Below are 27,006 nucleotides of genomic sequence, written 5' to 3' on the forward strand. Positions count from 1 at the left end.
CTCTTTATTCTGTCTCTGACAAAAGCCTTGCAAATCTATTCCAAGTTCCCTTAACAATCCCCTGAGTGTATTCTCAGTTTCCAGCAGTATATAGCCGAGGGACTTCCATGCCATTTTCTGCTTCTGTATTATTGAAAGATTTTGTTTATATTTCTTTTACCCTGTTTAGACACTCTTGGGCAGTGCATGGCAAAAGCCCAAATTGCAGGCTGGACATGACATTTTCCAGCTTCTGTACATTTCCTGATGTCTGAATGCTCAATTTCTCAATCCTCAGTTGCATTATTGCATGTAGTTACCGGGATTAAACATCATTTGTCCTTAGTGAGACATGCTGTGTTCCTCCTCACCACGCACAATGACTGTGCTTCCCAAGTCACAGGGTGACAGGAAGGAGGGATTTTGAAAAGGTAGCCCCAGTGTACGATTGTGCCGAACCAGCATGTGCATGTCAGACTAATGTTAATCCATAGAATCATCGAATGGTTTGAGTTGGAAGGGACCTTAAAGACTACCCAGTTCTAACCCCACTGCCATGGGCAGGGACACCTCCCACTGGATCAGGTTGCTCAAAGCCTCATCAAACCTGGCCTTGAACACCTCCAGGGATAGGGCAGCCGCAACTTCTCTGGGCAACCTGGGCCTGGGCCTTACCACCCTCACACCAATACATTTCTTCCTAATCTCTCATCTAAATCTCCCCTTCTTCAGGTTAAAACCACCCCCTCTCATCCTGTCCCTGCACTCCCTCCCAGCTTTCCTGGAGCCCCTTTCAGCACTGGGAGGCTGTTATGAGGTCTCCCCAGAGCCTTTTCTTCTCCAGGCTGAACAAGCACAACTCTCTCAGCCTGTCCTTGCATGGGAGGTGTTCTAGCCCTCTGATCATTCTCTTGGCCTCCCCTGGGGAGTTTACTCCACAAGTCAAGGAGGAACAGAGAGCTAGAGGAATTAATTCTAGGAGAAAAACCAATGGAATATTAAAAAAAAAGTAGAATAAAGCAAATGTAAATAATAAATATTTTGCATACGAGAAATTAATAAGCAGTGTTTGGGGGGTTTTTTTTCAAATCTTGGAAAGAAAAGTCTTTGTAATGAGATTCTTATAATCTCTAAGATGTTAAGAAATAATACCCGGTGTCCAGCCCACCAATGCCATGCCCGGCACTTCAGATGTTTGGTAGTAAGGAAAAATGAGTGTCCCTGCATCTCTAGGTGGGAATTTGAGCCTGGAATGGGTGGGTCTTGATCCTCTTTGCATTGGGCCATGTCATAGTCTAATAAAGCAGAGCTCTGGAATTTCTCTGCAGTAAAGAGCTCCTCTAGCCATGGCAGTATTCCTTCAGGCCCCTCATATGGGAAGGGTAATTAAAATTCTTAGAAAAGAAGAATTGCTGTTACTTGACATAAATCCTTACTATCTTAAGATATTTGCATTTCCTGTTGCTATAATTAAAGAGGACTTCATAGCCCTCCTCTGCTTTTATTCTCCCAGAGTACCTGTGCTCCCATATACAGGCTAGGAATGGAAAGACTGAGAAAATGGCTCCTTTTTCCGAGGCAACAGGGAAATCTTTCAGGGACAGTGGAAGAAATCCACCTCCAGGGATTCCTGCTTGGGATCCCTGCCCTGCTTTATGGCTGGGCACTGTGTGCAGTGTTGCTAAGAGTATAGAACAGAATTAAAAATAGAAATGCTGCTGAAGCGAAGGCTTGTGTTTGGTAGCTGCTTCTGATACACAGCCTGCAGTTGGGACTGTTTGTCATCCTGCTCATAATGAAGCCATTACACTGCAGTCACAACTCTGAATTGCAGCTAATAGATTTTCATTTTGCTTTTGCGGTTAAGTCATATTTGATAAATGCAGAAATGCGTAGGAAGCAGCTTATCTCAACTAGACAGTTTCTTTTTAAATGAGTGACTTGCATGTGATTTGCATGAGGATTTTGGAAAGAAAAAAAGGTATTCTGTAGCAAATCTTTACAGGTATTAAATAGCAAATCCAGAACATCTACTTGATGAGTATGAGTCTCCTACCTTTTCGGGATCTATTAACTTTCAGCTGTTGATGATAAATGTACATGTACTCATGTATTTGCATGTGCACATAAAAATTTTACAGTACTTGGTATGGAATTCTTCAACATGCTTTCTATGTTTTCTTAAAGATCATCTTAAATAATAGTACTAAAATTCTTCTAGGAAACAAACAAAATTCCATTACCTGTTTCTCTGCAGACAAATGCGTAAGGATGTAGTTTTTGTCTCATTATTTTTTGCTCTTATTTTGAGTTTGAGTGGTGCAGACTGGTTTGCACATAGCCTAGAAGAATGCCAGCATGTGATATTTCTTTGCATCGGGTTGTCCATTTTAGAACCACTCTGGAAAAGTTTCAGCACAAAGTACCTTAATATATATTCTACATGGAGGTGGATGGAGAAGTTCTTAAGCCAGCATTCTCAGAAATACTGCAGCTGAGCCAATCTCCCAACACTATCCTCAGGAACTTCATCAGTATTTTTATATTTGGAGGCCAGAATACAAGCATGCAAATCTGTGGTTTGGGCCAAATGTTCAAAGGAGTTTTACAGCCGCAAGTAGGATTTTCAAGGGGACCCAAGTAAATCAGCAGCAAATGCCTTCAAGTAACTGGAGAAAATGTAATAAAACCCTAAACAAAAATCTATCCCCTTGGCATTTCAGACAGCATTAATCTCAGAGGTGCTGAGAATCACATCTCCTTGGAAGTTAGCTTGGCATTAAGGTGCAGTGCATCCCGGCACAGCCACTGCATACAGTGGAACGGACAAGCCTTCTTCCCACAGACAGACGGTCTTTCCAGTGAGGATGCTCTTCAGGTCTGCAAAATCAAGCCCTGTATTTCCATTCTGGCCCTGTGCCCAGTCCTGTCTGTGTAAGGCAAGTCTTTAAATGTCATTAACTGTACCAAAATGCTGAAGTGTTTCTGTCACAACTACTGCTCTTTGACAACAGTTGCCTTATTGTTGGCAACTCTCCTGTCTCCCTTTTAGTTTTTGCCTCCTTCCTTTTTTATTCCCTCCATTTGCCTTCTGGGTCTTCTCCTCTCACCCCGCATACTTTCCCAGGGTTTTCTTTCTGAGTTCTTTCTTCTTCCTCTGCCACTTCTTTCTTGCCTGGGGCTCTCACTGCTGTGGTTCCTGATACTGGAGATGAGTCTGGACAGCACATCTCTCTTTATCCGTGCTTTGGGCTTCCTGTGCTTTCACATATGTGCCACATTTATGCTCTCCATTCAGTTTCTCCTTTGCCCCTGTTCACAAGGTGTAGGCTGTATGTCTGCAGGCCTGCTGCCTTCTGTTTGCCCATCCCCACTTACTAACTGCAACCCTAAATGCATCCCTAGCCCTAAGCAGTCTTCTCTAGCTGACCTTCATCCCAGTATTACACAGACATATAAAAATTAGCCAGAATCACGTATTTCAATGAACAAGCCAGCCAGCAGATCGTGTAAACTGTGAGCTATGCACCTACAGAAATACAAGTTCAGAGCATTAAAATTGCATACTTTGTGTCTGGTTTAGGATTTGTATATAAATGTTGTACAGAGAGACTTTATTAGAGCTTAGTGCACCAAAATCTGGTCTTGGATTTTCATAGTTCAGGAGTTATTGGTTTGAATGCACTACAGGGGTTAAGAAGAAAGAATAAGTTTAAAATCATGTTGTTGAAACTCCTGATGAATTATATAAAGCCTGTTTATCAGATTACTGCCATCATTGTAAGACAAAACGATGGCAAAAATACACTCAGTGAGGAATCTCATGTCAGGAAAAAAATTGATTAATCTACTAAATGTTCTTCCAAATGTTTTAGCAGAGTAAGACATACACAAAATGGACCTTTGGAGGAATACCAGTAGAAGGACATTGCTGTGAACTAGGGGAGCTCTCACTCACAGTCTATTACTTCACATTGTGGTGCTGATGCTGTTGAGTTCAAGTAGATGGTATGAAAATTGTGGTTAATGTCTTTAGCAGGTTCCTCAACTGAAGTTGTATTTCTCTCTATTTGTGAACAATAGAAGTAAACAGCAATAGTTGTGCTGTCTGAGCCGTACAGTTTCTTCACCTCAAAAATAGCTGGCATGGGCTTGCAAAAGGGCATCATTTCCCAAGGCAGCTTGTTGAGTCAGCTGCTGTTTTCCTGCCAGATTTGTGTCTGAACTCTTAGCTACTGCTTTCTAGGTCATTAGAGACCAGCAATGAGGGGTGATGTGTTACAGATGTTTTGCTGGCATGCTATGTTTCAAAAATGGATGGGCCCAGTCATAGAAAATGCTGTGATGCTGCTAGCACTACTGCCACAGGACCAGTGCCTCTAAGGACGGGCTGTTTTGCTTCTACCCTGCCTAACCCAAACAGGAATATGCGTGAAAGCATCAGGCATCCTGGGTGTATGCACTTCAGCCACTATAAGTATGTGCTGTGCTGCTCTAAGAGTTTGGTACCCCCACAGTCACATTCAAACCATTATGTTTGTGTGTACTAGTGTCCAAACTCATAGAATGGCAGAAAACAGCTCTATCATTGTTAACAAAGGAGAGAAATGTTGGCTGTCTGAAAAGAAAGCATCCTGAAATCCTAGGAATTGTATATCTAAGACAATCATAAAATCTTTGATTCAGAGCTAAGTGGTAAGAGTCTTCCATTGAACCCAGTGGGTATTTAAAACAGTGTTGAAACAAATAAGAAGTGATTCAGCCCAAAACTGTTGAATTCTTCTATTTCTTTCCTCATAGAACATAGGCAGTAACATTTGCATGGGGTGCAATTAAATGCTTTTTATTTCTGCATAGCAGTTAGTCTTGTGCATGCAAATAGTTGCAACTGAAAATTGTATTACTTATTTTGCCCTTGCAGTGGAACTTAAACTTTCTTCGTGTATACCCATCTTCTCTTTAATTCTTCTGTTTCATTAAGAAGAGATTACTGAGACTTCCAGACACCTATTAGCTTTCTAATGGTGAAATAAGAGCTAGTGTCTGCCAACATCATCTGTCAGCAACAAAACAGAGGTAAACATGTCTGAGACAGTTTTGGCTTTGTTTTTTTTGCTCAGATTTAACTATCCCTTGTCCAGTGAAACGTTCCCTTTTCACTTACACAAGTGTCTCTAGCACTCAAAGGTGGATGTCTGAGCCCGAAGCAACCTGTTTACTGCTCTGGCTTTTCACAAGAATCATGGAAAACTGCTGATGTTGCTTATAGGAATTGTGTGAAGGAAATCCAGGTGCTAATGGTCAGTTGCCCTTTGTGATTTCCTTTCTAGACTGTATCTCTTGAATCCTTTCCCCAGCTCCCATACAGAGGCATGGCCAAGTTTAATCTGCATCAGGTACTTAAAACACCTGTGCTCCCTCCCAACTTCATAGCTCTATCCTGGAATAGTCTCTCATGTGCCGAGCACCCTTCTCCTCACACAAGCTTTTCATGCAGTCTTAATGGCCATCATGTCACTGTGCAGGAGAGCAAAAGGGGCAGCCATCTCCCCAGAGGAACTGCCTACTTGCAAACCGGCTGTGAAAACCAGTGCTATGAAGTGGCTAGTGTGATCCTGTTGCAGAGAGGAGGGTAGCCCACACTGGAGCATCGGTTGTGTCACCTGAGTCACTATGGGCTGTCTCCACTCTTGAAAGCCAGAGAGAGGCCATGCATCCACTTAATTTCTTACCAGAAATTAGGCAAGTGCATGTGCATTGACACAGTTTGGTGGCAGACAGGGTAAGTGCTGCAGCCGGGCACTAGGTCAAGGTGGAAGGGCACTTGAAAGAGCAGGGGAAGCCCAGGAACCCTGGAGGGAGCTCGGCGGGTGGGTCTGGACTGCTGGAAGCCCAGGCTCATGCATGGCAGGGGGGGCACTTCCAGAAGCCACCACAGGAGATTTAAACAATCTTCAGGGAGCGCCACGACCAGGAGCGTGCAAACAGGGGAACACTTGAACAGTTTGCAAGATCAGTTCACAAAGGCAAGGTACGCAGTTCTGGTGCTCAGGAGGTAAGCTTGGTCAGTGAGAGGGAGCCCAGCCATGGTGTCCACCTGGTGAAATGCTACATCCTCCGCACCTGCCAAAAGGGACTTGTCAGTTCAGATGGAGTTCCCAGGAAAGCACGCAGCCGTCCAGGTCTCAGGCTGAATGAAGTGCCACCAGCTTGCACTGGAAATGGAGAGCACCAAGGGCAATGGCTGCATAAGGTGCGAGCAGGTGGACTACCTCCTCAGTCTGGTGGCAGAGTTGAAGGAGGTAGTAGAGATGCTAAGGGACATCAAGGAGAGGAAGCTAGAGATTGACTGGGGGCATCACACTCTGAGCTCCAAGGCACAAGAGAAGACACAGGTAAGAGCCCAGGATCAAAAGGATCTGGCATCTTCTCCACCTAAGGTTGCAGGCAAGGGCTCAAAAGGAGGTAATGAGTGGAAGCGTGTCCACCGACGGGGTGAAAAATCAACTCCCTCCTTGCCTGCACCACCTCAGGAGTCTCTCCACAACAGATTTGGGGCTCTCTATGTGGAGGATGGACCAGAGGAAAACAAAGAGGAAGATCCACCGACATCAGAGCAGGGTCAGAGACCAAAATGGTGTAAATGCTGCATTGCCATGACTGCCACAAAGACAGATAGAACAGTCATAGTTAGAGGAGACTCACTATTGAAGGGGACAGAGGACCCAATATGTCAAGCAGACCTCACTCACAGGGAAGTCTGCTTCCTCCCAGTAGCCTGGGTAAGGGATGTGGCCAGGTAACTTCCCAACCTGGTGAGATCTATGGACTATTACCCATTACTACTGCTCCATGTAGGAGGGGATGAAGCAGCAGTGCAAACCCCAGGGGAGATTTAAAGAGATTTTTAGGGCCTTGGGACAGAAACTGAGGGAATATGGGGCTCAGGTGATTTTTTTCTTCACTTCTTCCAGTTACATAGCACAGCTCACATGGATACAGTCAATTAATAAATGGCTCCCTGGCTGGTGTCACTGCAATAACTTTGGGTTTTTTGATAACGGAGTGGCCTACACAGCACCAGGACCACAGGCTTCAGATGGGAGTCACCTTTCTCAGAGGGGGAGGAGGGTCTTTGCCCAGGAGCTTGCAGGGGTTGTAGATAGGGTCAAAATAAAGGGCAGAAGAACCAACAGGAACCTTGTGGTTGGTGTATACTACAGGCCACCTGATCAAGGAGAACCAACCAATGAAGTCTTCTTCCTCCAGCTAAAACAGGCTTCACGCTCATCCTACTCGGGGACTTCAACCACCCCAACATATGCTGGAAAAGTATCACAGCAAGCTGTAGGAAATCCAGGAGACTCCTGGAGTGCATTGAGGATAACTTCTTAGTCCAACTGATAGAGACCCCCACCTGAGGAGATGCAATATTGGACCTGATGGTCACCAATACAAGCGAACTCATCAGTGATATTAGGATTGGAGGTAGCCTGGGCTGCAGTGATCATGCACTTGTGGAGTTCAAGGTCTAGAAGTATATGGGACAGGTGAGGAGTAGAGTCAGGACACTAAATTTCAAGAAAGCAGACTTCTTCAATGAATTACTCAGCATGATCTCCTGGGACATGGTCCTTGGGGGCAAGGGAGCAGAATAGAGCTGGAAAATATTCAAGGATGCTTTCCATAAAGCGCAAGAGCACTCAGTCCCTGTATGTAGGAAATCAGGCAGAGAAGGGAAGACATGGGTGTGGCTGAGTCGATTCCTGCTAGTTAAACTCAAGAAGAAGAGGGAACTGCACAGGCAGTGCAAGCAGGGACGAGTAGCCTGGGACGCGTATAGGAATGCTGCCTGGTTGTGTAGGAATGAGGTCAGGAAGGCCAAGGCACAGCTGGAGCTGAACTTGGCAAGGGAAGTAAAAACTAATAAGAAGGGCTTCTACAGGTACATCAACCCAAAGAGGAAGGTCAAAGAGAATGTACCCCCATTGATGCTTGGAAATGGTGACCTTGTATCATCATATGAGAAGGCTGAGGTACTTAACTTTTTTGCCTCAGTCTTCACTGATAACTGCTCTCCTCACCCCTCCTGAGTCATGGGGCAGCAAGATGCCAGGGGGGTAAACTCCCTCCCACTGTAAAGGAGGATCAGGTTCATGACCACGAGAGGAACTTGAACATATGTAAGTCTATGGGACCTGATGCGATGCAACTCAGAGTCCTGAGGGAATTGGCAGATGTGGTTGCCAAGCCACTCTCCATGATATTTGAAATGTCATGTCATGGCAATCAGGAAAAGTCCCTGGTGACTGGAAGAAGGGTAACATTTTGCCCATTTTTTAAAAGGGCAGGAAAGACGACCCTGAGAACTTCTGACCTGTCAGCCTCACGTCTGTGCCTGAGAAGATCATGGAACAGATCCTCCTAGAAGCTCTGCTAAAGCACATGGAGGACATGGAGGTGATTAATGGTGGCCAGCATGGCATCACCAGGGGAAAATCCTGTATGACCAAGTTAGTGACTTTCTATGATGGTGTAACCACAGCAGTAGACATGGGTAAACAGACGGATGTGATCTATCTAGACTTCTATAAAGCCTTTGACACAGTCCCCCACAACATTCTCCTCTCTAAATTGAAGAGATATGGGTTTGATGGGTGGACAGTACGGTGGATAAGAAACTGGTTGGATGGTCATATTCAAAGAGTAGTGGTCAATGGCTCGAAGTCCAGATGGAGATCCGTGACTAGTGGTGTCCCTCAGGGGTCTGTACTGGGACCGGAACTGTTGAATATCTTCATCAATGATATTGACAGCGAGATCGAGTGCACCATCAGCAAGTTTGCAGATGACACCAAGCTCAGTGGTGTAGCTGCCACCCTGGAAGGACGCAATGTCATCCAGAGAGACTTGGACAGGCTGGAGAAGTTGGCCTGTGAGAACCTCATGAGATTCAACAGGGCCAAGTGCAAAGTCCTGCAACCTGGGTTGGAGCAATCCCCGATTTCAATACAGGATGGGGGATGACATGATTGAGAGCTGCCCTGCAGAGAAGGACTTAGGGCTGCTGGTCTATGAGAAGCTCGACATGAGCCGCCAATGTGCACTCGCAGCCCAGAAGGCCAACTGTATCCTGTGCTGCATCAAAAGAAACATGGCCAGGAGGTCAAGGGAAGTGATTCTGCCCCTTTATTCCTCTCTTGTGAGACCTCATCTGGAGTACTGTGTACAGTTCTGGAATTCTCAATGTAAGAAGGATACAGAGCTGTTGGAATGGGTACAGAGGAGGGTTACAAAGATGATCTGAGGGCTGGAGCACCTTCCATACAGGGACAGGCTGAGGGAGTTTGGCTTCTTCATCCTGGAGAAGAGAAGGCTCCAAGGAGATCTTATAGTGACGTTCCAGTACCTGAAAGGAGCCTACAAGAAAGCTGGAGAGGGACTATTCATAAAGACTTGTGCTGATAGGATGAGGGGGAATGGGTATAAACTGGAGAAGGGTAGGTTTAGACTAGACATTAGGACAAATTTCTTCACCATGAGAGTGGTGAGACACTGGAACAGGTTGCCAAGGGAAGTTGTGGCTGCCCCATCCCTGGAGGTGTTCAAGGCCGGGTTGGGTGGGGCCTTGGGTAATCTTATCTACTGGGATCATAGAATCATAGAATCACCAGGCTGGAAAAGACCCACTGGATCATCGAGTCCAACCATTCCCATCAAACACTAAACCATGCCCCTTAGCACCTCATCCACCCGTGCCTTAAACACCTCCAGGGAAGGTGACTCAACCACCTCCCTGGGCAGCCTGTTCCAGGGCCCAATGACCCTTTCTGTGAAAAATTTTTTCCTAATGTCCAGCCTGAACCTCCCCTGGTAGAGCTTGAGGCCATTCCCTCTTGTCCTGTCCCCTGCCACTTGGGAGAAGAGGCCAGCTCCCTCCTCTCCACAACTTCCTTTCAGGTAGTTGTAGAGAGCAATGAGGTCTCCCCTCAGCCTCCTCTTCTCCAGGCTAAACAACCCCAGCTCTCTCAGCTGCTCTTCGTAAGACCTGTTCTCCAGCTTTGTTGCTCTTCTCTGGACTCACTCCAGAGCCTCAACATCCTTCTTGTGGTAAGGGGCCCATGGCAGGGGAGTTGGAACTAGATGATCTTTATAGTCCCTTCCAAACTTAGCTATTCTATGATTCTGTGTGGTAGACTGGCTGGGTGATGGTTGCTCTTTATAATGACTTCCAATGAGAGGAGGATGTGTGGGACGAAGCTCTGAGTCACCTGCAGGATGCATATGCAAACAACACAACACTTGACCTCCTTTTAAAGGGCTGAGCAATGACTCGTTTTATGTATTCAACTCCAGTGGTGTATTCTTCTCTTTTTTCATGCCTTTTTTAGTTGCAGGTTGTGGGGTGACAGACAATTGTGGTTCCTAACAGTGGTCACAAACCCATCTCTCAAATAAACCAGACCAGGAAAGACAGCAAAAATATATTGATTTGTTCATTTTATTTATTAGAACAGGTTTTTAGTGATGATTTTTCACAAGAAGGGCATAAACAAGTGAAATTCAAATGACGGCTCTACATGCCACTGCACATTCCTAATGCTGCATTTATACATGGATAAATGAATTCTTTCACTTCCACTAGCCAATTACTGCCATAAAGTGCCCGTGGCTGCACATTGTGGCTGTCCCTCTGCAGTACATGTGTGTAGGGTAGCCCATTCCATTCACTTCCACAGAGAGGGAATATTGATGAGAGGTTTGGGGTCACCCACCTTTTCTATAAATATTATTCACCTTTCATCTTTCAAAGCAGGTGATACTTTGCGATTTTGTGCTTTAGTTAGAGTCAGACCATACATTCTTGCTTGTTTTGGATGCAAGACAAGTGCAAAGGTTTTATGTGTACATAGTCCATTAAGGTTTCTGTGATAGGACCCTGCCCTTCAGCAGAGCTCCCTACATAAATACTGGCCATCCCAGATAAAGCTCGACTCTGTTACCTCAAAGGTGTTACTGTGACTTAGTGACAGGCTGTACCATACCTGTGAGAGAATTTGTGCTGTTCCCCTTATTACACCAGCCACACAGAAAATGTTTAGAGCCAACAGGAAAAATAGCAGTTTGATTAGGAGAAGTAATTGAGCTGTGCAAAAAAAGCAGAAGTGACAAAAGATAAAGTAAATTGCTTAGAGAAACTTGAGGAAAGAATCTTCATTTTCCTTCCAGAAAATTGGCAGTGATGAGTGTTTTGTGCCCTTGGCATCTCTCTTCGAAAGTACCCATGATCTAATGCATGCAAAAGGCAAAACAGCTGAGATACGAAGAGGCTGGGAGAGAAGCAAAGCCAAAGGTCTACAGCTAGACTGGGTCTGTGCCTGTTTTGACTGTACAAATACCACTGTCACTGTCCCATCACTGCTACAGCCAAAGCAACCCCTTCACCTCTAAGCACGAGGAGATCTCAAGAGATGGGGAATGGCAGCAAGTTCCTGCCAGATGAAAGAAACCTTCTCCCCTCATCCAGACACCAAAACCCCAGATCCCCCTGGTGAACAAGTATCAGGTGCTGCAGGTGGAAGCCAGTCCTGAGGATGAGGATGATGGCTCCCACAGCCTAGAATCCTTTCCTAGGCCGCACCATCCTCAGAAAAAGATAAAAACATCCTCCATTAAGAAGAAGAGGAGGGTGATTGTTGTAGGGGACTCCCTCCTAAAAGGAAGGGAGGGACCCATTTGCAGACCGGACCCGCTCCACAGAGAGGTCTGCTGCTTACCAGGGGCATCAGTGAAGGAGGTAGCTAGAAAGCTTCCTTCCCTGGTCCACGAGACAGACTACTGTCCTCTGATAGTAGTCCAAACTGGTAACGATGATCTAGGAAACAAAAAGACCAAAACCATCAAGAAAGACTTCAGGGCCCTTGGGAAAATGATGGAGGGCTCTGGGGCACAAATAGTATTCTGCTCCATCCCATGGCTAGATAGAGAGGAGCAGGAAGTCAGGAAGAAGAATTCAATTAATGCCTGGCTCCGAGCCTGGTGTGAGGAGAGGGGCTTTGGCTTCTTTGATCATGGGGTGGCTCACGCACCCCCAGGCTTCCTTGCTAAGGATGGGACACGTGGGTCTCCTAGGGGGGCTAAAGCCCTTGCTAAAAACCTAGCTAAGCTCATAAATGGAGCTTTAAACTAGATGTGAAGGGGGAGGAGCACGCTAGACAGGAACGAGCCTGGACGTGGGGCAATGGTGATTCAGAGAGGGTGTGCTGGTGTGGACCACCAGTACCTCACCACACAGAAAGTGGGGAAGAACACACCTGAGGATGCTAAGGGAGATACGGGCACTCTGGAGCTAGCTACTCCAGTTACCAGGCAATTGGGAATTAACTCTGTTCCCTCTAAGAGTGCTGAAGGCTCGGCAGCCCAGCTGAAGTGCATTTACACCAATGCACGCAGCATGGGGAACAAGAAGGAGGAGCTGGAAGCTGTCGTAGGGCAAGGAGCCTATGATGTCGTTGCCATCATGGAAACGTGGTGGGATGACTCATATAACTGGAGTGCGCTACGGTGGGGTACAAACTCTTCAGGCAGGATAGGAAGGGTGGGAGAGGAGGTGGGGTAGCCTTCTTTGTAAGGGAGGACTTGGACACCATTGAGATGGATTGTGGTGATGAGGAGATTGAGTGCCTGTGGGTTAAAATCAGAGGAGCCCATAAGAAGGTACATTTTGTGATAGGAGTCTGTTACAGACCACCCAGCCAAGGAGAAGCAGCTGATGAGCTCTTCTATAAACAGCTGGGGTTAATCTCTAGATTGATGCCTCTCATTCTAGTGGGAGACTTCAATCTTCCTGATACCTGCTGGAAGTACAATAGAGCAGAAAGGAAGCAGTCTAGGAGGTTCCTGGAGTGCGTGGAAGACAACTTCCTTGGACAGCTGGTGAATGAACCAACAAGGGAAGGTGCCCTCCTGGACCTGCTGTTTGTGAACAGAGAAGGCCTTGTGGGGGATGTGGCGGTAGGAGGACGCCTAGGACTAAGCGACCATGAGATGATAGGGTTTTCTGTTCTAGGTGAAGTGAAGAGGGTGGTTAGTAGGATGGTAGCATTAAATTTCCAGAGGGCAGACTTTGAACTGTTCAGAAGGCTGGTTGGCAAAGTCTCATGGGAGACAGTACTCAAGGGCAAGGGAGCCCATGAGGGCTGGGAGCTCTTCAAAAAGGAAATCCTAGCAGCTCAGGAGAAAGCCATCCCCATGTTCCGGAAAAAAAGCCGGCAGGGGAGAAAACCAGCTTGGTTGAACAGAGAGATCTTGAGTGATATCAAGAAGAAGAGAAATGTTTATGGGCTCTGGAAGAGGGGACAGGCCTCTTGGGTGGACTACAGGAGGGAAGTGAGATTGTGTAGAGAAAAAATCAGAAGGGCTAAGGCTCAACTAGAAATCAGATTGGCAAAGTCTGTGAAAGATAACAAAAAATCCTTCTATAAATATATAAATAATAAAAGGAGGACTAGGGAGACCATACAGTCCCTATTGGATGCAGAAGGAACAACAGTGACAGGGGATGAGGAAAAGGCTGAGGTACTTAATGCCTTCTTTGCCTCAGTCTTTAATTGTAAAGAAAGTCGTTCCATCTGTGTACAAACCCAGGAGCTAGAGGAGCAAAATGAGGCTCCCATGATCCAAGAGGAGGTGGTCAGAGCCTTGCTAGCCCGACTAGACACCCACAAGTCTATGGGGCCGGATGGGATTCATCCAAGGGTATTGAAGGAGCTGGCAGATGTGCTGGCCAAACCCCTTTCCATCATCTTCCAACAGTCCTGGAAGACTGGGGAAGTCCCACTGGACTGGAGGCTGGCTGATGTTGTGCCCATCTACAAGAAGGGTTGCAGGGAAGACCCAGGAAACTACAGGCCTGTCAGTCTGACCTCAGTGCCAGGGAAAGTCATGGAGCAGGTGATCTTGAGTGCTATCATGAAGCACATGCAAGAGAACTGGGTGATCAGGCCCAGTCAACACGGGTTCACAAAAGGCAGGTCTTGCCAAACTAACCTGATCACCTTCTATGACAAAGTGACTCAACTACTGGATGAGGGAAAGGCTGTGGATGTGGTCTTCCTGGACTTCAGCAAAGCCTTTGACACAGTTTCTCACAGCATTCTGCTTGGGAAACTGTCAGCCTCTGGACTGGAGAGGCGCACACTCTCCTGGGTGGAAAACTGGTTGGATGGCCGGGCCCAGAGAGTGCTGGTAAATGGTGTTAAATCCAGCTGGAGGCCAGTGACAAGTGGGGTTCCCCAGGGCTCAGTGCTGGGTCCAGCCCTGTTCAATGTCTTTATCAATGGCCTGGATGAAGGCATTGAGTGCACCCTTAGCAAGTTTGTGGATGACACTAAGCTGGGTGGAAGTGTCGATCTGCTGGAGGGTAGGGAAGCTCTGCAAAGGGATCTGAACAGGCTGGACCGCTGGGCAGAGTCCAATGGGATGAGGTTTAACAAGGCCAAATGCCGGGTCCTGCACTTGGGGCACAACAACCCTATGCAGTGCTACAGACTGGGAGAAGTCTGTCTAGAAAGCTGCCTGGAAGAGTAGGACCTGGGGGTGTTGGTTGACAGCTGACTGAATATGAGCCAGCAGTGTGCCCAGGTGGCCAAGAAGGCCAATGGCATCTTGGCTTGTATCAGAAATGGCGTGACCAGCAGGTCCAGGGAGGTTATTCTCCCTCTGTACTCGGCACTGATGAGACTGCTCCTTGAATCCTGTGTTCAGTTCTGGGCCCCTCACCACAAGAAGAATGTTGAGGCCATTGTAGGAAGTACCAAAAAAACCCAACACCAGACAGGTGCAGACACAAAAGTACTGATCACATCAGACCTTCACCTTAACCTGTGTCACATCAGACGTGAAACTTGTAGAAGTCTGCATAATTTCAGGAAAGTTATTTTATCTTTCGCTTTTCCTTGTATTTGCCAACAGCTTTCTCCATTGTAACACTGCCTTTGATACTTCCAACTTGCAGTTTACCACATCTCACAAGAGCAGAAGTGCTTGTGTGCTTGTATCGTCACATTTGAATTTTATTTTAAGAATGGTAACATCATTCTCTACTTTCATGTTTTATGCCTATCCTGTTCTTAGGAAGATCAGGCATTCAGTTATGGTACACACTATGTGTACCATCATGGTAGGAGATTTATTCTGCTCGAAATATTCCTGGTTTTCACTAATCCAGAAGCCCCTGTGTTAGATTGGGACACTATTGTGCTTGGAGCTGCACAGATAGAACAAATCCCTTATAGAATATTGTGGGCTAAGGATCACACGCTACATGTGAGCTACAAGCTTGCAACCCAGCATATCATTAGTTATGCTGTTTGAATTTGGTTTGGAGATAGGGTAAAATATCTTTTAGCACATGCCCAAACTTAGAATGAAATGACATCTGGCTGCATTAGTTTCTGGACTGAGGGGATGCAAATGTATTGCTACTCTGAAAGTAATTGCAGTTTTCTTCTTTGACCATGACCTGGATCACTTCATTTTAGTCTCTTCATTATCTCATCTGAAAAATGGGAGTAGTAATTCCTAGGGGTGCTGCCACATTTACTGTTTGTAACTTCTGTTGAGATCCTGTAACACAAGACTTTTTTGAAATGTAAAAAATTACTTCTTCCATTGATTTTTATGGAATTAGTGTCAAGACAGTAATGCTTTGATTTAAGAACTGCCAGGTTACCTGCCCAAGGGGGTCAAAGTATTTGGCAGCTACTGAAATTGTTTTCCAACTGCCCAGGTCTCTTTAACATGTATTATAGTGGTGAGTAACTATATTCATTTCAACTTGTGTCATCTTGGATCTTTCCTCAGGCCAGACTGAGACATTCCTGCTCACAATGGGTAGTTACCGTACTCCATAAAAAGTCTCATTGATTTCAGAAGGGCTTTCACTGATGTGTTGTACTATTCTTTGTTAAATAAGGGAATAAATATCACAGTCTGGCTCTATACAATGAAAGCAACAGAAACTGGAGGGTGGAGAGTGGGAATTACAGAGACAAGGCAACCTTTCATTTAAAAAGATGCAAAGAAAACGTGATTCATTTGAATGTCTTAACTCTATAGAAAACCTTTCACTGGCAAATTATAGAATATAGTATAGAAGCTGGCATCTGTAGTAAAGCAGAATTTAGAAAGCTCATTCCAAATGAGAATATAAATTACTTGACTGCTGTGTACCCAAACACCAGGAGTTCGACTAAAGTATGACTTTAACCACTGAAGAAGTCCAGGATTGAAAAGATATGGTGTTTCTGGGAGTGAGGCTGGGGTTTGTTTGGATTTTTTTTTTCCATTAATTTTACAGGCAGGTCTTTTAGAAGTTATGTAATACACTGGCAATGCAACTTCAGAGCTATTAAAAAAGTATGGTATTCATTTTGTGGGTTTAAACGCTAAATAAGTGCAGAATAACACCTGCATCAATAGCATTTTATATCTGCAAATATTTGTGTGTCTGCTAGTCTGCTCACTTTCTGTCTCACTGCTTGTGCTGGGTTATGGTTTTGTGCCGCACAATCTAGCTGGCACCGCAGAGCAGCGGTGTGCTGATCTGGGTGCATTCTGCAGTGCTGGAGATGTGGTTTCCTCCTGTATCTTGCTATCCAAATCAAAAGGAGTGCTTGATGGTGGAAGTGGAGGAAGAATTATTCAGACTTCTTTCACTAGTGCCTTGACCTTGAGGTAGTCAGTCAGAGCTCTGCAAGGCCAGACACAATCCTCCTTGTACTTACAGTGGCAAGCAGCATTTTACATCAAGTTGGCTGGCATTACTGCAGTGTGGTGCAAAGAAGTGGGAAAGGACCCCACAGCTGCATATGCAGTGTGTTTTTCATTTCAACAGTCAGATATTTGTAAAAGAAAAATGAAACTGTGTGCTGTGCTCTTTCGGACCAGGATAGAGGTCGGCACCTTTTTCCTCCCATCCTGATGCCATCCCCACACTGTCTTTCACGATCTCCCATTATTCCCCCACTCCACACACAAAAGGCAAAATGTTGCCAATCACATCTGTTGTTGACTGTTAATTCTGATCTGTGCCTTAACACTCTGGCAGCTACAACATGCATGCGATAGGAGTGTTAGGGCAGTCTGGCTTCTCTCTAGTATGTACCAAGAAATGCTGTCCCAGATACTGATCATGCTCAAACAAACTGTGTTTGGCCATCTCTGTATCAGCTGTTGTAGAAAGCCCTATTAGAGGGGAAGTTTCATTGGAATCGTTTCTGGGCACAGTGTAGCTTCTGTCTTGCTTTGGTGGTGCCCCATAGAGAAAACCAATAACCCATGCATCCCAGTCCTGCTACAGCACTACAGTTGGATTTTCTTCAAAATGCATTTCACGGTGTTGAATTTGGTGGGAGTTATAGATGCTCACTTTATCTGAAAATAAACAACATGCTTAGGCGCAGCCTTGGAAAAGCATTTGGCTGATGTTTGCCGTTGCCTGTTTCCTATCATTTCTGCTGAAGAGCAGTGAAGAAATTAAGTTGCAGCAGACCATCTCATAAAAGGGAAGAATTAAAGCATGGGTAATTTTTAAATGGGCATGTAAATCAGGCTTTTGATTGTGTTTGTGATTTTTCTATATAGCAGGTAAAGTAATAATAATTTTCCAGTAAAAACCCTGAGCCTAATCAGTCCCTTTGTGACTGTAAGCCAAGCTCAGCTTTCAGTTACATGAAATTCAGTCTGTTTATAATTAATTTTTCCCTAGCACAAGCCACTATTAACAATATTGGACACAAACCTCAAATGATCCATATTTTTTCTGTAATAGAAAAAAATCCAAAGCACCTGAGGGTGCTTAGCTGCTGAGGTTTCCACTATTTGAACTAGCAGAGGTCCGTAATGCATATTATTGTTCAGAAAGTCATTTATTTTTCTTCTATAATAGTTAGCAGATTAAAGAGAAGGGTTCCACTGTGTTTAATTAGAAAGAATTGGGAAAAAGGAATGTCTTGAGAAAACCCAGGAAGTGAAAAATAAATAAAGCTCAGGCTTCTGTTTTTAAGGAAAAAAAGCAGTCAATGGGCTTGAGAGGTCTTATGGCTATCGCCTCTCTTTCAGTTTACAAATCTACAGAATAAGGTGTTCAAAGTTAAACTCCAGCAGCAGAGCCTCCAAGTGTCACACAGTCGAGGTCCTGCTGACACATAGAACATCCAGCCACATGCCCAGGTTATTCCTCACTGAGAAATTCAGGAGTTGGGCCTTTCAAGTCTCCCTCTTTGGCATTCATCCAAGATTACTGAGGCTTTGAAAAGCAGGATTGTTCTGAAAGGGGGAAGGCAGTTCCAAGCAGCCATTCGCAATGGTATTGCACATCCATCATTTCCCTGTAATCCATGACCACGTGTTTGCTCACATCACAGACAGTGCTCTTTTCACTAGCTGAGCAGCTGGAACGGGTGCCAGAGAATTAGAAGGAACTGGCCGGCCTTCAAAGTTTCTTCACAAGGACTTCCTAATCAGCTCCCATGCCTCTGTGCTCTCATGTCTGTGTGTCTGGTAATTTGCTCTACTTTATGTACACTCTGTTCATCATACAGATTGGCTTTTTACTTTCTGCAGTAATTCCTCTCACTTTGCCAACACCTTGCCATTTTCAGCTTTAATGACTATTGATAGCACTTCATCAGCAATAGCTGCCAATGTATATTCCTTTTACAAGATGTTCACCCTCAGCTTTTATAGTTACAAATTTAGCCACAAACTGATTGAGTAGTTCGTTTTCATTTGCTTTTCACATGGAATAGATTCTACAAAATGAATAGAACACTGGAAGACTGAAAACGGAGGTGAAGAAGCTTCTCTAGTGTGTATTTGTACTCCAAGCCAGAACGCTCCAACCAAAACAGTTCCTGTCTGCCTATTCTGGTTTTTAATACCTTCAATGAGAGAGTTTTTACAGCTTTCTGTAGCCAGCTTCCTGTGCAACTGGTCCTCAATCCAGCACCAACATGCGCTCCCTAACTTGATTTTCTTCTACCATGGGTAATACTTCCCTCTGCAGACTCGGCTACAGGAACCTGAACAACGATCTTGTTGGTGAAGCCAATGCAGAGAAGGCTTCTAATACCTCAGGCTTGTCTGTGTCCTCTGCCACTCAGTCTTATTTCTCAGCAGGAAGATGTTTTTCTTAGTCTCCCTTTCACTGGGGCTGAGCCCTTCCTGTGACCCTCAACACCCCTGCCAGTTTCAATGCAAATAGAAGTTTTGCGTTCTTGGTTGTGGCCGTGTACCCTATTCTCACCATCCTGTACCTTTCCTTTTCCTGCATGGCTAAACAGGGGATGCCTGGGCGAGCTCTGTGTTGCCACCTCTTCTCCTGCTCATCTGTAGTCTGTCATGCTCTGATTCACAGTTGGTAAAATGATTTCTGTTTCTCAGATGCTCTGACAGATGCTCAGTTTTAAGCAAAACCTATTACCAGAAAATATCCCTGTGTAACTGGTTAGTAATAGTAAAGTCCAAAGCTAGCTTCAGACACTTCTCAGTTCATTTTCAAACTCACCTTGGTGTAAGAGTTATAATTTATAAATTAAGAAATGCGTTTCCATTTTTCTAAACAGAAACTGGTGGAACAGCAAGGGGGGGAAAAGACCGAGCATCAGCCAATGCTCAAAGAACTTTGAAGGGACAAAGGGACTTTTAAGGACAAGGTGACTTTTCACTTAAGTGTTGATACAACAGTAATCCTTACATGAACAAGATTTCTGTCCCTTGATATTTTTCAAGAAAACTATGTTTATAGAGCTGCATCAGGTTGCTTTTATTATTCAGCGAGTTGCAACTGTTTGTTGCAAAGAAAGAGATATGAGATTGTCTCTCCTTCTGCCTTTTCTTCTCCCATACCATAGCTACAAATAAATGCTTTGGGTGTTGCTAGGTCTCATCTCACAATATCTTCCATTTTGTGGAATTGCCATGTCAGAACTTAGGAGTTGTTTTGGTGACATATCACAGGAATATCTCTGTTCCCTGTTACAACAGCCTGTCTTGACTTGCTTAGGCTTTGAAGATGTAATTAGCCTGCATTGCTTGAGCGTACGAAGTCAGTGGTCAGAAGGAAGTTGTTTAGTGCATATCTCAACACATATCAGTTGGAGAAGGTTCAGTAAAAAGAATATTTCTATCTTTTATAATTATTTTGAATGTCTTTAATCTAAATTAACTAGATGTAGACTAGATGTCTGCAAATCTGTGGGGCTTCTAGTTTAAGGTTTGATTGCAACCTTACTAAACGGCTGGCAACCTGGTAACTGTTGTGGATATCAGTAAATGTTGAGTTTCTGTTCAAGTGAAATTGTCTGGGGTTGTTCTTTGCTCTTCTTTAATTATCAAGATATACGTTTTCCCGTTATTGATGCAAGAGTAATGCATGAATGCCTAAATCAAGGTCATGACCCTACAATGCTTAGCTACTGTAGACCCACAGAAATTATTGTCCATGTCCCAAGGAGCCTAACCAGCCTAGTAGAGAAACCTGAGTGGTTGCAAATTGTCTTCTCAGCTCCTTTTTTTTTTAAGAACTGGTTCATGGCTCAGGGAATACTACTCAGCCAACAGTGATTAGAAAGACACTTCTATTCACCTTGCACTGTCTCTGCTGCTCTGTGAAACTGCTATCCCTGCTTTGTAACACTTCAGTCTATGAACTTTGCTTCAGATCTCTAATCTATCCTTAAACTAGATGTTTTTTTTCCCCAGCTAGCTCAGTACACGCACCTTTCTCCATCAGCTGGCTCCAATTATATGATCCTTGCATGCTATCTCTGAATAAATGTTCTTTGAAGTTACAAATAGAAAGATGCCCTTGGTAAGCTACTTTGATACAGTTGCTTCAAATACGAAGAGGCTGTTGAGGTATAAAGGTAAATTTCACCCACCTCGACTCAAGTTAAGCAAGAATTAATGGAGTGCAACGGATATGCTGAGTTTACTACTCCTCAAAACCCAGTTTCCCGAAGTTCTTTACCCATGTAAATACTCGATGATGTTTTCTTTTCTAGCAAAGGATGTGTTGCTTGGCCTAGATTTTTATAAATCTCATGTGTCAGGAATTAGCCTACTGAGAGGAATCTAAGATGCTTAGTATGCTCTTAAAAAAAAAACACCATAAAAAAAACCCTAACTGTTCAATTTAATTCCTGAGTGGGAGCCCATCTTTCCTAATGAGTACCAAGTACGCTGAAGAATCGACCCAAACCTACTGTGTCAAGCTTGTGGCCAGAGCTCATAGTCAAGCCCAACTTCCTGCTTGTCTCTGCTGTTTATATTTTGGCTTTGACTCAGTTCTGACCCAGGAACTGGATTACAGAGGTGGAGAATAAGGACTCAAACCTTTATCCCTACAGGAGAATGAATCACATGGCTTCATGCAGACTTGTCTAAGTCTGGCATGCGTCAATTGAAATGCAAAGTCTTAATTAAATGGAAGAACCTTCTGTAATTTTAAATGAACTAGTGCATATCTGAGTTCCAGATCGGATCTTTTGGAGCACTGCTACAACAGTGAATTGGAGGGCCTCTTTAAACCCACAATGTCAGTGATATGCAGCTCAAGCAGATCGTGGCACCGTTGACTTTTACAGCACGAGTCCATCATACCAAGATTGACTGTGCATGCAGAGTAACATTTGCTAGGCCTAGACATCCACAGGCTGTAGCATAGCAGTCCCTGAGTGCAGGTTCACATCAGAGATATTGTCACCAAACATCAGGCAAGTAATCTGCATTTTGAAGAGTTGCTAATGGCCATTTACATAATTTATGTTTTACAAAGTCCACTGATGTATATTTGCATAATAGACAGTAGCGGTGCCAACAGATCCATCGCAGCACATAGTGTCAGCTCTCATGAACTTCCAGTGGGTTTTTTGCCTTTATTGGAGCTCTTATGCCAGAAGGAAATTGGCAGTAACAGATAAGTCTCAGAGAAGATTGAGTGCCTGTCAAAGCTTCTGTGCTTCGGTGGAAGCACACAGAAATCAAGCCACATGCTCAATCACCTAAAAAGTTCTCTGCGTATGTCCATGGAAATTCTGCACATAGAAACAAGAAGAGATGAACCTTCACATGTTCATTCAAGCTCATTCAGTTTCCTGATCTGGAGACTCTCATTGCTCTCCACTTACTTGCAGCAACACCCTGCTGCTTTCATATTCTCAAACGTCTTCCTGCTTAAAAACTAATACATTTTCTCATTGCCACCCTTAGCCCCCTGGTATGATCTGTTGGAGAGGTGCTGCAGGTGTCTGGAGAAGGTCTTTGGGAACCATGCAGGCTTTGTCACTAGTCTCACCTGGGCAGTCAAGCTTGAGCACATCATTGCAGAGAGAAGCCAGCTGAAGGTTTCAGACCTTTGAGTTTCAATGTACTGTTCATTACTTTCAAACATGTTTTTTTTATCATTTTCATGATGGAGTTAAAACTGCAAAGAGTTTTTATCCAATGTGTGGGCTATGTTCGGAAATGTATTTTCTAGATGGCAAAGTGGAAGAACCCTGGCTGATGTAGGGTTTAGTAACATTGATACCCTGAAAAAGGGGAAGAATTTATAACCCTCTGTCTGTTATGTACCACAGGGTTGGCAGACTAGCTAAACTGAGTGCTGGTGGTTTTGATGTAGATGTCTCCCATGAAAACTGGAAAGAACAGTTCACACCCGCCCAGAACAGGACTGGGGAATGAGTTCACTGCCAGCTTCAAATAGGAATTTCCTTCCTTTATTTGCTCCACAGCTCAAACGCTGATTGAGCATAATCTTCTACACGTGCTAACAGTGCTTCATTTTGTAAGACTTTTATTAGAAAAGTTTATTTTTTACCCCTTGTTGTATACCTTCTTTCCATTTGTGTTGATTTGAGTATGCGTCACCCTGCTGAATGTGATAAGGGTTCATCAGTTTCATTGCATGCTACTAATAAGATAACGCTTTTAAGCCATTTGGTATTTTCACATGAAACATGTTCTTCTTGCCATGGATATTCAGCAGAGTGATGGCTCTAATCATTCTCTCCATCAATAACTGGCAACTGTGATAGAGCTGGGGTTCTGGTTGGCCGGATAAACCTAGCAATATGAAGCTGAGGATATGCATGCTGAATAGTTGCTAAACTGGAGCAGGAGAAAAGACTAATTTAAACTTCCCATACCAGCGCTGAAGCAAGCCTAATGCTGTGATGTTTTCCTTTACTGCTCTTGATATTAAGTCTAAAATGATAAATCTGGGATAATATCTTGCCATAGTTCCTTTTGATTTCAGTTCTGACTGAAATGAAACACTGGAAAGATTCAATAAACAGATGTTTCCCACTGATTGATCTAAGGACTAGAACTATGCTTTGGCATTATAACTAATCCTTTTTGTCATCTAGGTCAAAAGAAATCAGATGATAAGTGGATTGAAGTGATTTCAATGCTTACCCTGTAATTAAACATCAAACATGATTATATCCTATTAGAACCTCTTGAAAAGATTTTTAGTATGAGGTTCCTATCTGTGCTCAGGCAATGACAGAAATACAAGAAACATCTTAAATCCTCACTGCTGCTGTTGGGATCTAGTGACTTCAGAATCTTGCAAGAGGAGTCACGTCTGCCCGAGTTTCTTGGGGAGCAATGGCTATAGCTGAAAGAATTTGACTGGATTTTTAAAGAGTGAGGAATAATGACAGCAGCATGTTCACAGGGTGAAAGAAACTTTCAGATGTCTTTTAAAAATGTTTGTGATTCGTTTTCCATGTCTGTCGTGCTGGAAGTTGATGCCTTGTTTATGGTTATTGTATTTAGGGATTTAGCTGGGCTGCTTGAAGCATATTTCTGGAATGCACCCTGCCTCACAAAGGTAACTGTGAGCTGAAAGGTCTCTGCCCTGAGCCACAGAGCTCTTTGGTCGGAGGCGAAGGAACTCTTCTGTTAGGTCCTTACAGATATGACATCTGCCTATGCTAAAGCCTGAGTCCATGGCTCCCTAAGCAGACAGCGGTCCATCTTCCTGCCTCTTTACCCGCTCCTCATGGAGTTACAAAGAGACCTCACTTCATAGCACAGAACATTTTTTGTTCTCTCTTCTCTTTTTGCTGACACCCTGTTACTTAATTTGAGTAGTTCTTTCCAGTGTATTTTGGGCCATTTTGGTCTCAGGGTAGACCCAAGTACTTAGAGCAAGTAGCAACATTGCAGAGCCTGCTTTGGTCTGGGATATGCCTGTCTCTGCACACCTTTTCTGACTGGATAGAGCAGCAGAGACCCAGGTTCAAGCACCCCTTCTAAATCAGCCACAGGAAGGATTTGAACCTCTATATCATATCATTGGTGCCCATTTTAACCACTGCTCTAGCTGGCAGATGTCTGCCTGCTCCATTGCTGTTCGGTGTGATCCTGCAAGCCTATGCTGACGAGGTCTGGCAGAGGATAGGAGCCCTGCAGGCTATCCTGGACCTCCATCCCAGTGCCAAAAGGATCATGGAGCTCACAGCTCTGTGTTTGTATGCTCATCTCAGCTGCAGAGATGTAAATAGTGTAGGGCTTTTGAAGATGGAAACTGAATGATATAGAGTTGTTACACCCTTGGGCTAGAGAGCAGAAGAATGGGAGCTTTGAGGGTCTCAGTGGTGCAAAAACACTCGACTCTGGCAACTAATTTGTCACATGGAAGCCTAAACTATCTTGTGGATTGATGTTGCTGGTGTGCAGGCCGTAGCATGCTCCAAAATTACCTTCCTCTGAAGCTATGGGATTTTCTGCTTACAGCACAGAGGAACTTTAAATGGTGCCTATACACAACCTGTGAGGTTTTTTCAGCTGAGAGAGGTGCTACTTTTCAGTTTTAGGCCTCAGGGCTGCAAGACATTTGCCTAGCTTCAGGCGAGTGGGTAATAGTATTTGGTTTGGGGGTACAATCTCCGTTTCAAGTTGAGCATATGAAGTTCAGATCCTTGCAATGAGTTGAAGTTACATTGCTGCTAGTGTAAGATCATACCCAGTCTTTTTGCAAAATGGAGTTTTGTCTGTTCAGAGCTACAGAGCTAAATTAAAATTGTCGTTACAAATGTCAGTTGCAAATACAATTAGCAGTTCTTGAAAAGACTGGCTTTTTATAACAAGTACATTTTCAATCAAGAAAAGATACAGTTTTCCCTTAAAGGAAAGTGTGCCAGCAACACATGCTTTTTCTTCTCAAGAAATTAAGGAGTATCTGTGGGAGAGGAGTTGTGATGGCTTTAAATGTTTTTGTAGTCCCATCCAAAATAAGTTTATAGTTTCCCTATATACAATTCAATTAAGCCTTCTATTTGACCTTTGTATTGAGCAATAAAAGTTAACTGTGAAAGATGTGGGTAGAATGAGAGCACAAAGTATGCCTCGCATCAGCCAATGTGAGAACTGTTTCTATAACCAAAACTAATGAGATCATCAGGATAAAAGCAACAGCCTAAGCATTTTCAATTATTACTAATGTTTTTCTTCCTTAAGCTAGTTTATATTTTTCTTAATTACAGCTTTGAGCTGTGGTGTGATATTTAGCAGATGCCTTTGGCACTTGGCGTGCTGATCACTTGTACACTCCAGGCTGGCAGGGGCATCTAATGTTTGAAGTCTAGAGCACACATTCATCTTTAACCATAAAGGTCATTCCTGCATTCCTCGCTTCCCCCAAACTCCCATTAAGTTTAATACAAGTTTTGAGCATGTGAGGCATGTGATATCAGGATCACTCTCTGTCTTCTGGATATTACCAGTGAGGCACGTACAAAATTTCTAAACCTAACTAATTAATTTCACCATATAGTGATGGCAGAAGGCTGTCACAGAGCTTTTAGTTCTTTCTTTCATTACAAGAAAGTTAAACCAGAAGTTCAACAGATTTACTGAGAACATCATGTTTTACAGATACTTCCATGCTGTGTTTCAGGATATCATGACAGCTGTGCTGCAATATCTATGAGATATCTGGCAAACTAAACAAACTTAAACATGCAACCACAAACATGTGCCTAGGACTAGACTGAAAACAGATGTTTCCAGGAAATGTAAAAGATGTTTAGCATGCTTTAAGCTTGTACTTTCAGCTTGTCTACATTTGAATAAGTCCCATATTAATATAAACAAAATGACAAAACCATTTCTTGCAGATGACTGACTGATAAATGGAACTATTGCTGATTCACACAAGGTTTATTAAGCTAGGTTATTTCTTCACAAGGAAAAGATGGATTGTTCTACCTTGACATTTACTGTGGCAGGAGCTGAGGCGGTTATACACGTGGTTTTACTTTTTATCCCTGAGAACTAATACAATCATGCAGAGTTTGCTATGGCAGCTGTATATCAAAAGCCAAACAAACACAGTGACAGGTTTCCTTACAGCAGTGTGGCTGAGATAATGTCCTATTCTCTCTCTATACGTATATATTGCCTTCATATGTATATAGACAAAGGATTGATTGGGAATGGGGGATGGACCTGCTATTTCACATAAGTGTGGCTTCCAGGCACCTGGTATCACAAATTGTCTCACGGTTCTTCCTGCCTTTTCTTTATTGTATTTTTATCCAGAATGTACAAAATGTGTAGGAGATAAAGTAGTTCTCTCACTGGCCTACCGGGACAATTGATCTGCAAAGATCACAGAGAGTTTAACGCAGAATTAAAAACCGGACATAGATAATCCTTGTCTCAATTCATTACATTACAAGGCCAACTTTTCTTCAGTCATATACGCCTTAGAAAGAGAAACAGAAAGATCACAGAACTGAAATGGAAAACATTAGTTAACACTTGCCATCTTGTCCCATGACTTTTCTTCAGAGGGACCTTGGCAGGCTGGTGGGGTGTGTCTGTGCTAACCTCATGATGTTCAGCAAGGCCCAGTGCAAGGTCCTGCACCTGGGTCAGGACAATCCCAAGCAAAAATATAGGCTGGGCAGAGAGAGGGGATTCTGCCACTTTTCTGTGCTCTGGATG

At 44.0% G+C, this 27,006-nt stretch overlaps 1 protein-coding gene across 6 annotated transcripts in view; it reads left to right on the top strand.

Moving 5' to 3' along the window:
- LOC138724681 (glypican-5-like) overlaps positions 1-27,006 on the top strand; it is a 480,713-nt gene that overhangs the window by 389,001 nt on the left and 64,706 nt on the right. The window contains exon 8 of one of the 6 annotated variants that reach the window (XM_069864876.1): positions 22,623-23,333. The exons of 4 other annotated variants lie outside the window; for them this stretch is intronic. In XM_069864876.1, coding sequence (XP_069720977.1) covers positions 22,623-22,640 — 18 coding nt within the window. In that variant the 3' untranslated portion in view covers positions 22,641-23,333. Of the gene's footprint in view, positions 1-22,622; positions 23,334-27,006 lie in introns of those variants that run through there. One more of the 6 variants, XM_069864873.1, reaches the window with a different exon arrangement.

Source organism: Phaenicophaeus curvirostris, chromosome 10 (assembly GCF_032191515.1).
Source record: "Phaenicophaeus curvirostris isolate KB17595 chromosome 10, BPBGC_Pcur_1.0, whole genome shotgun sequence".
NCBI lineage: Eukaryota > Metazoa > Chordata > Aves > Cuculiformes > Cuculidae > Phaenicophaeus > Phaenicophaeus curvirostris.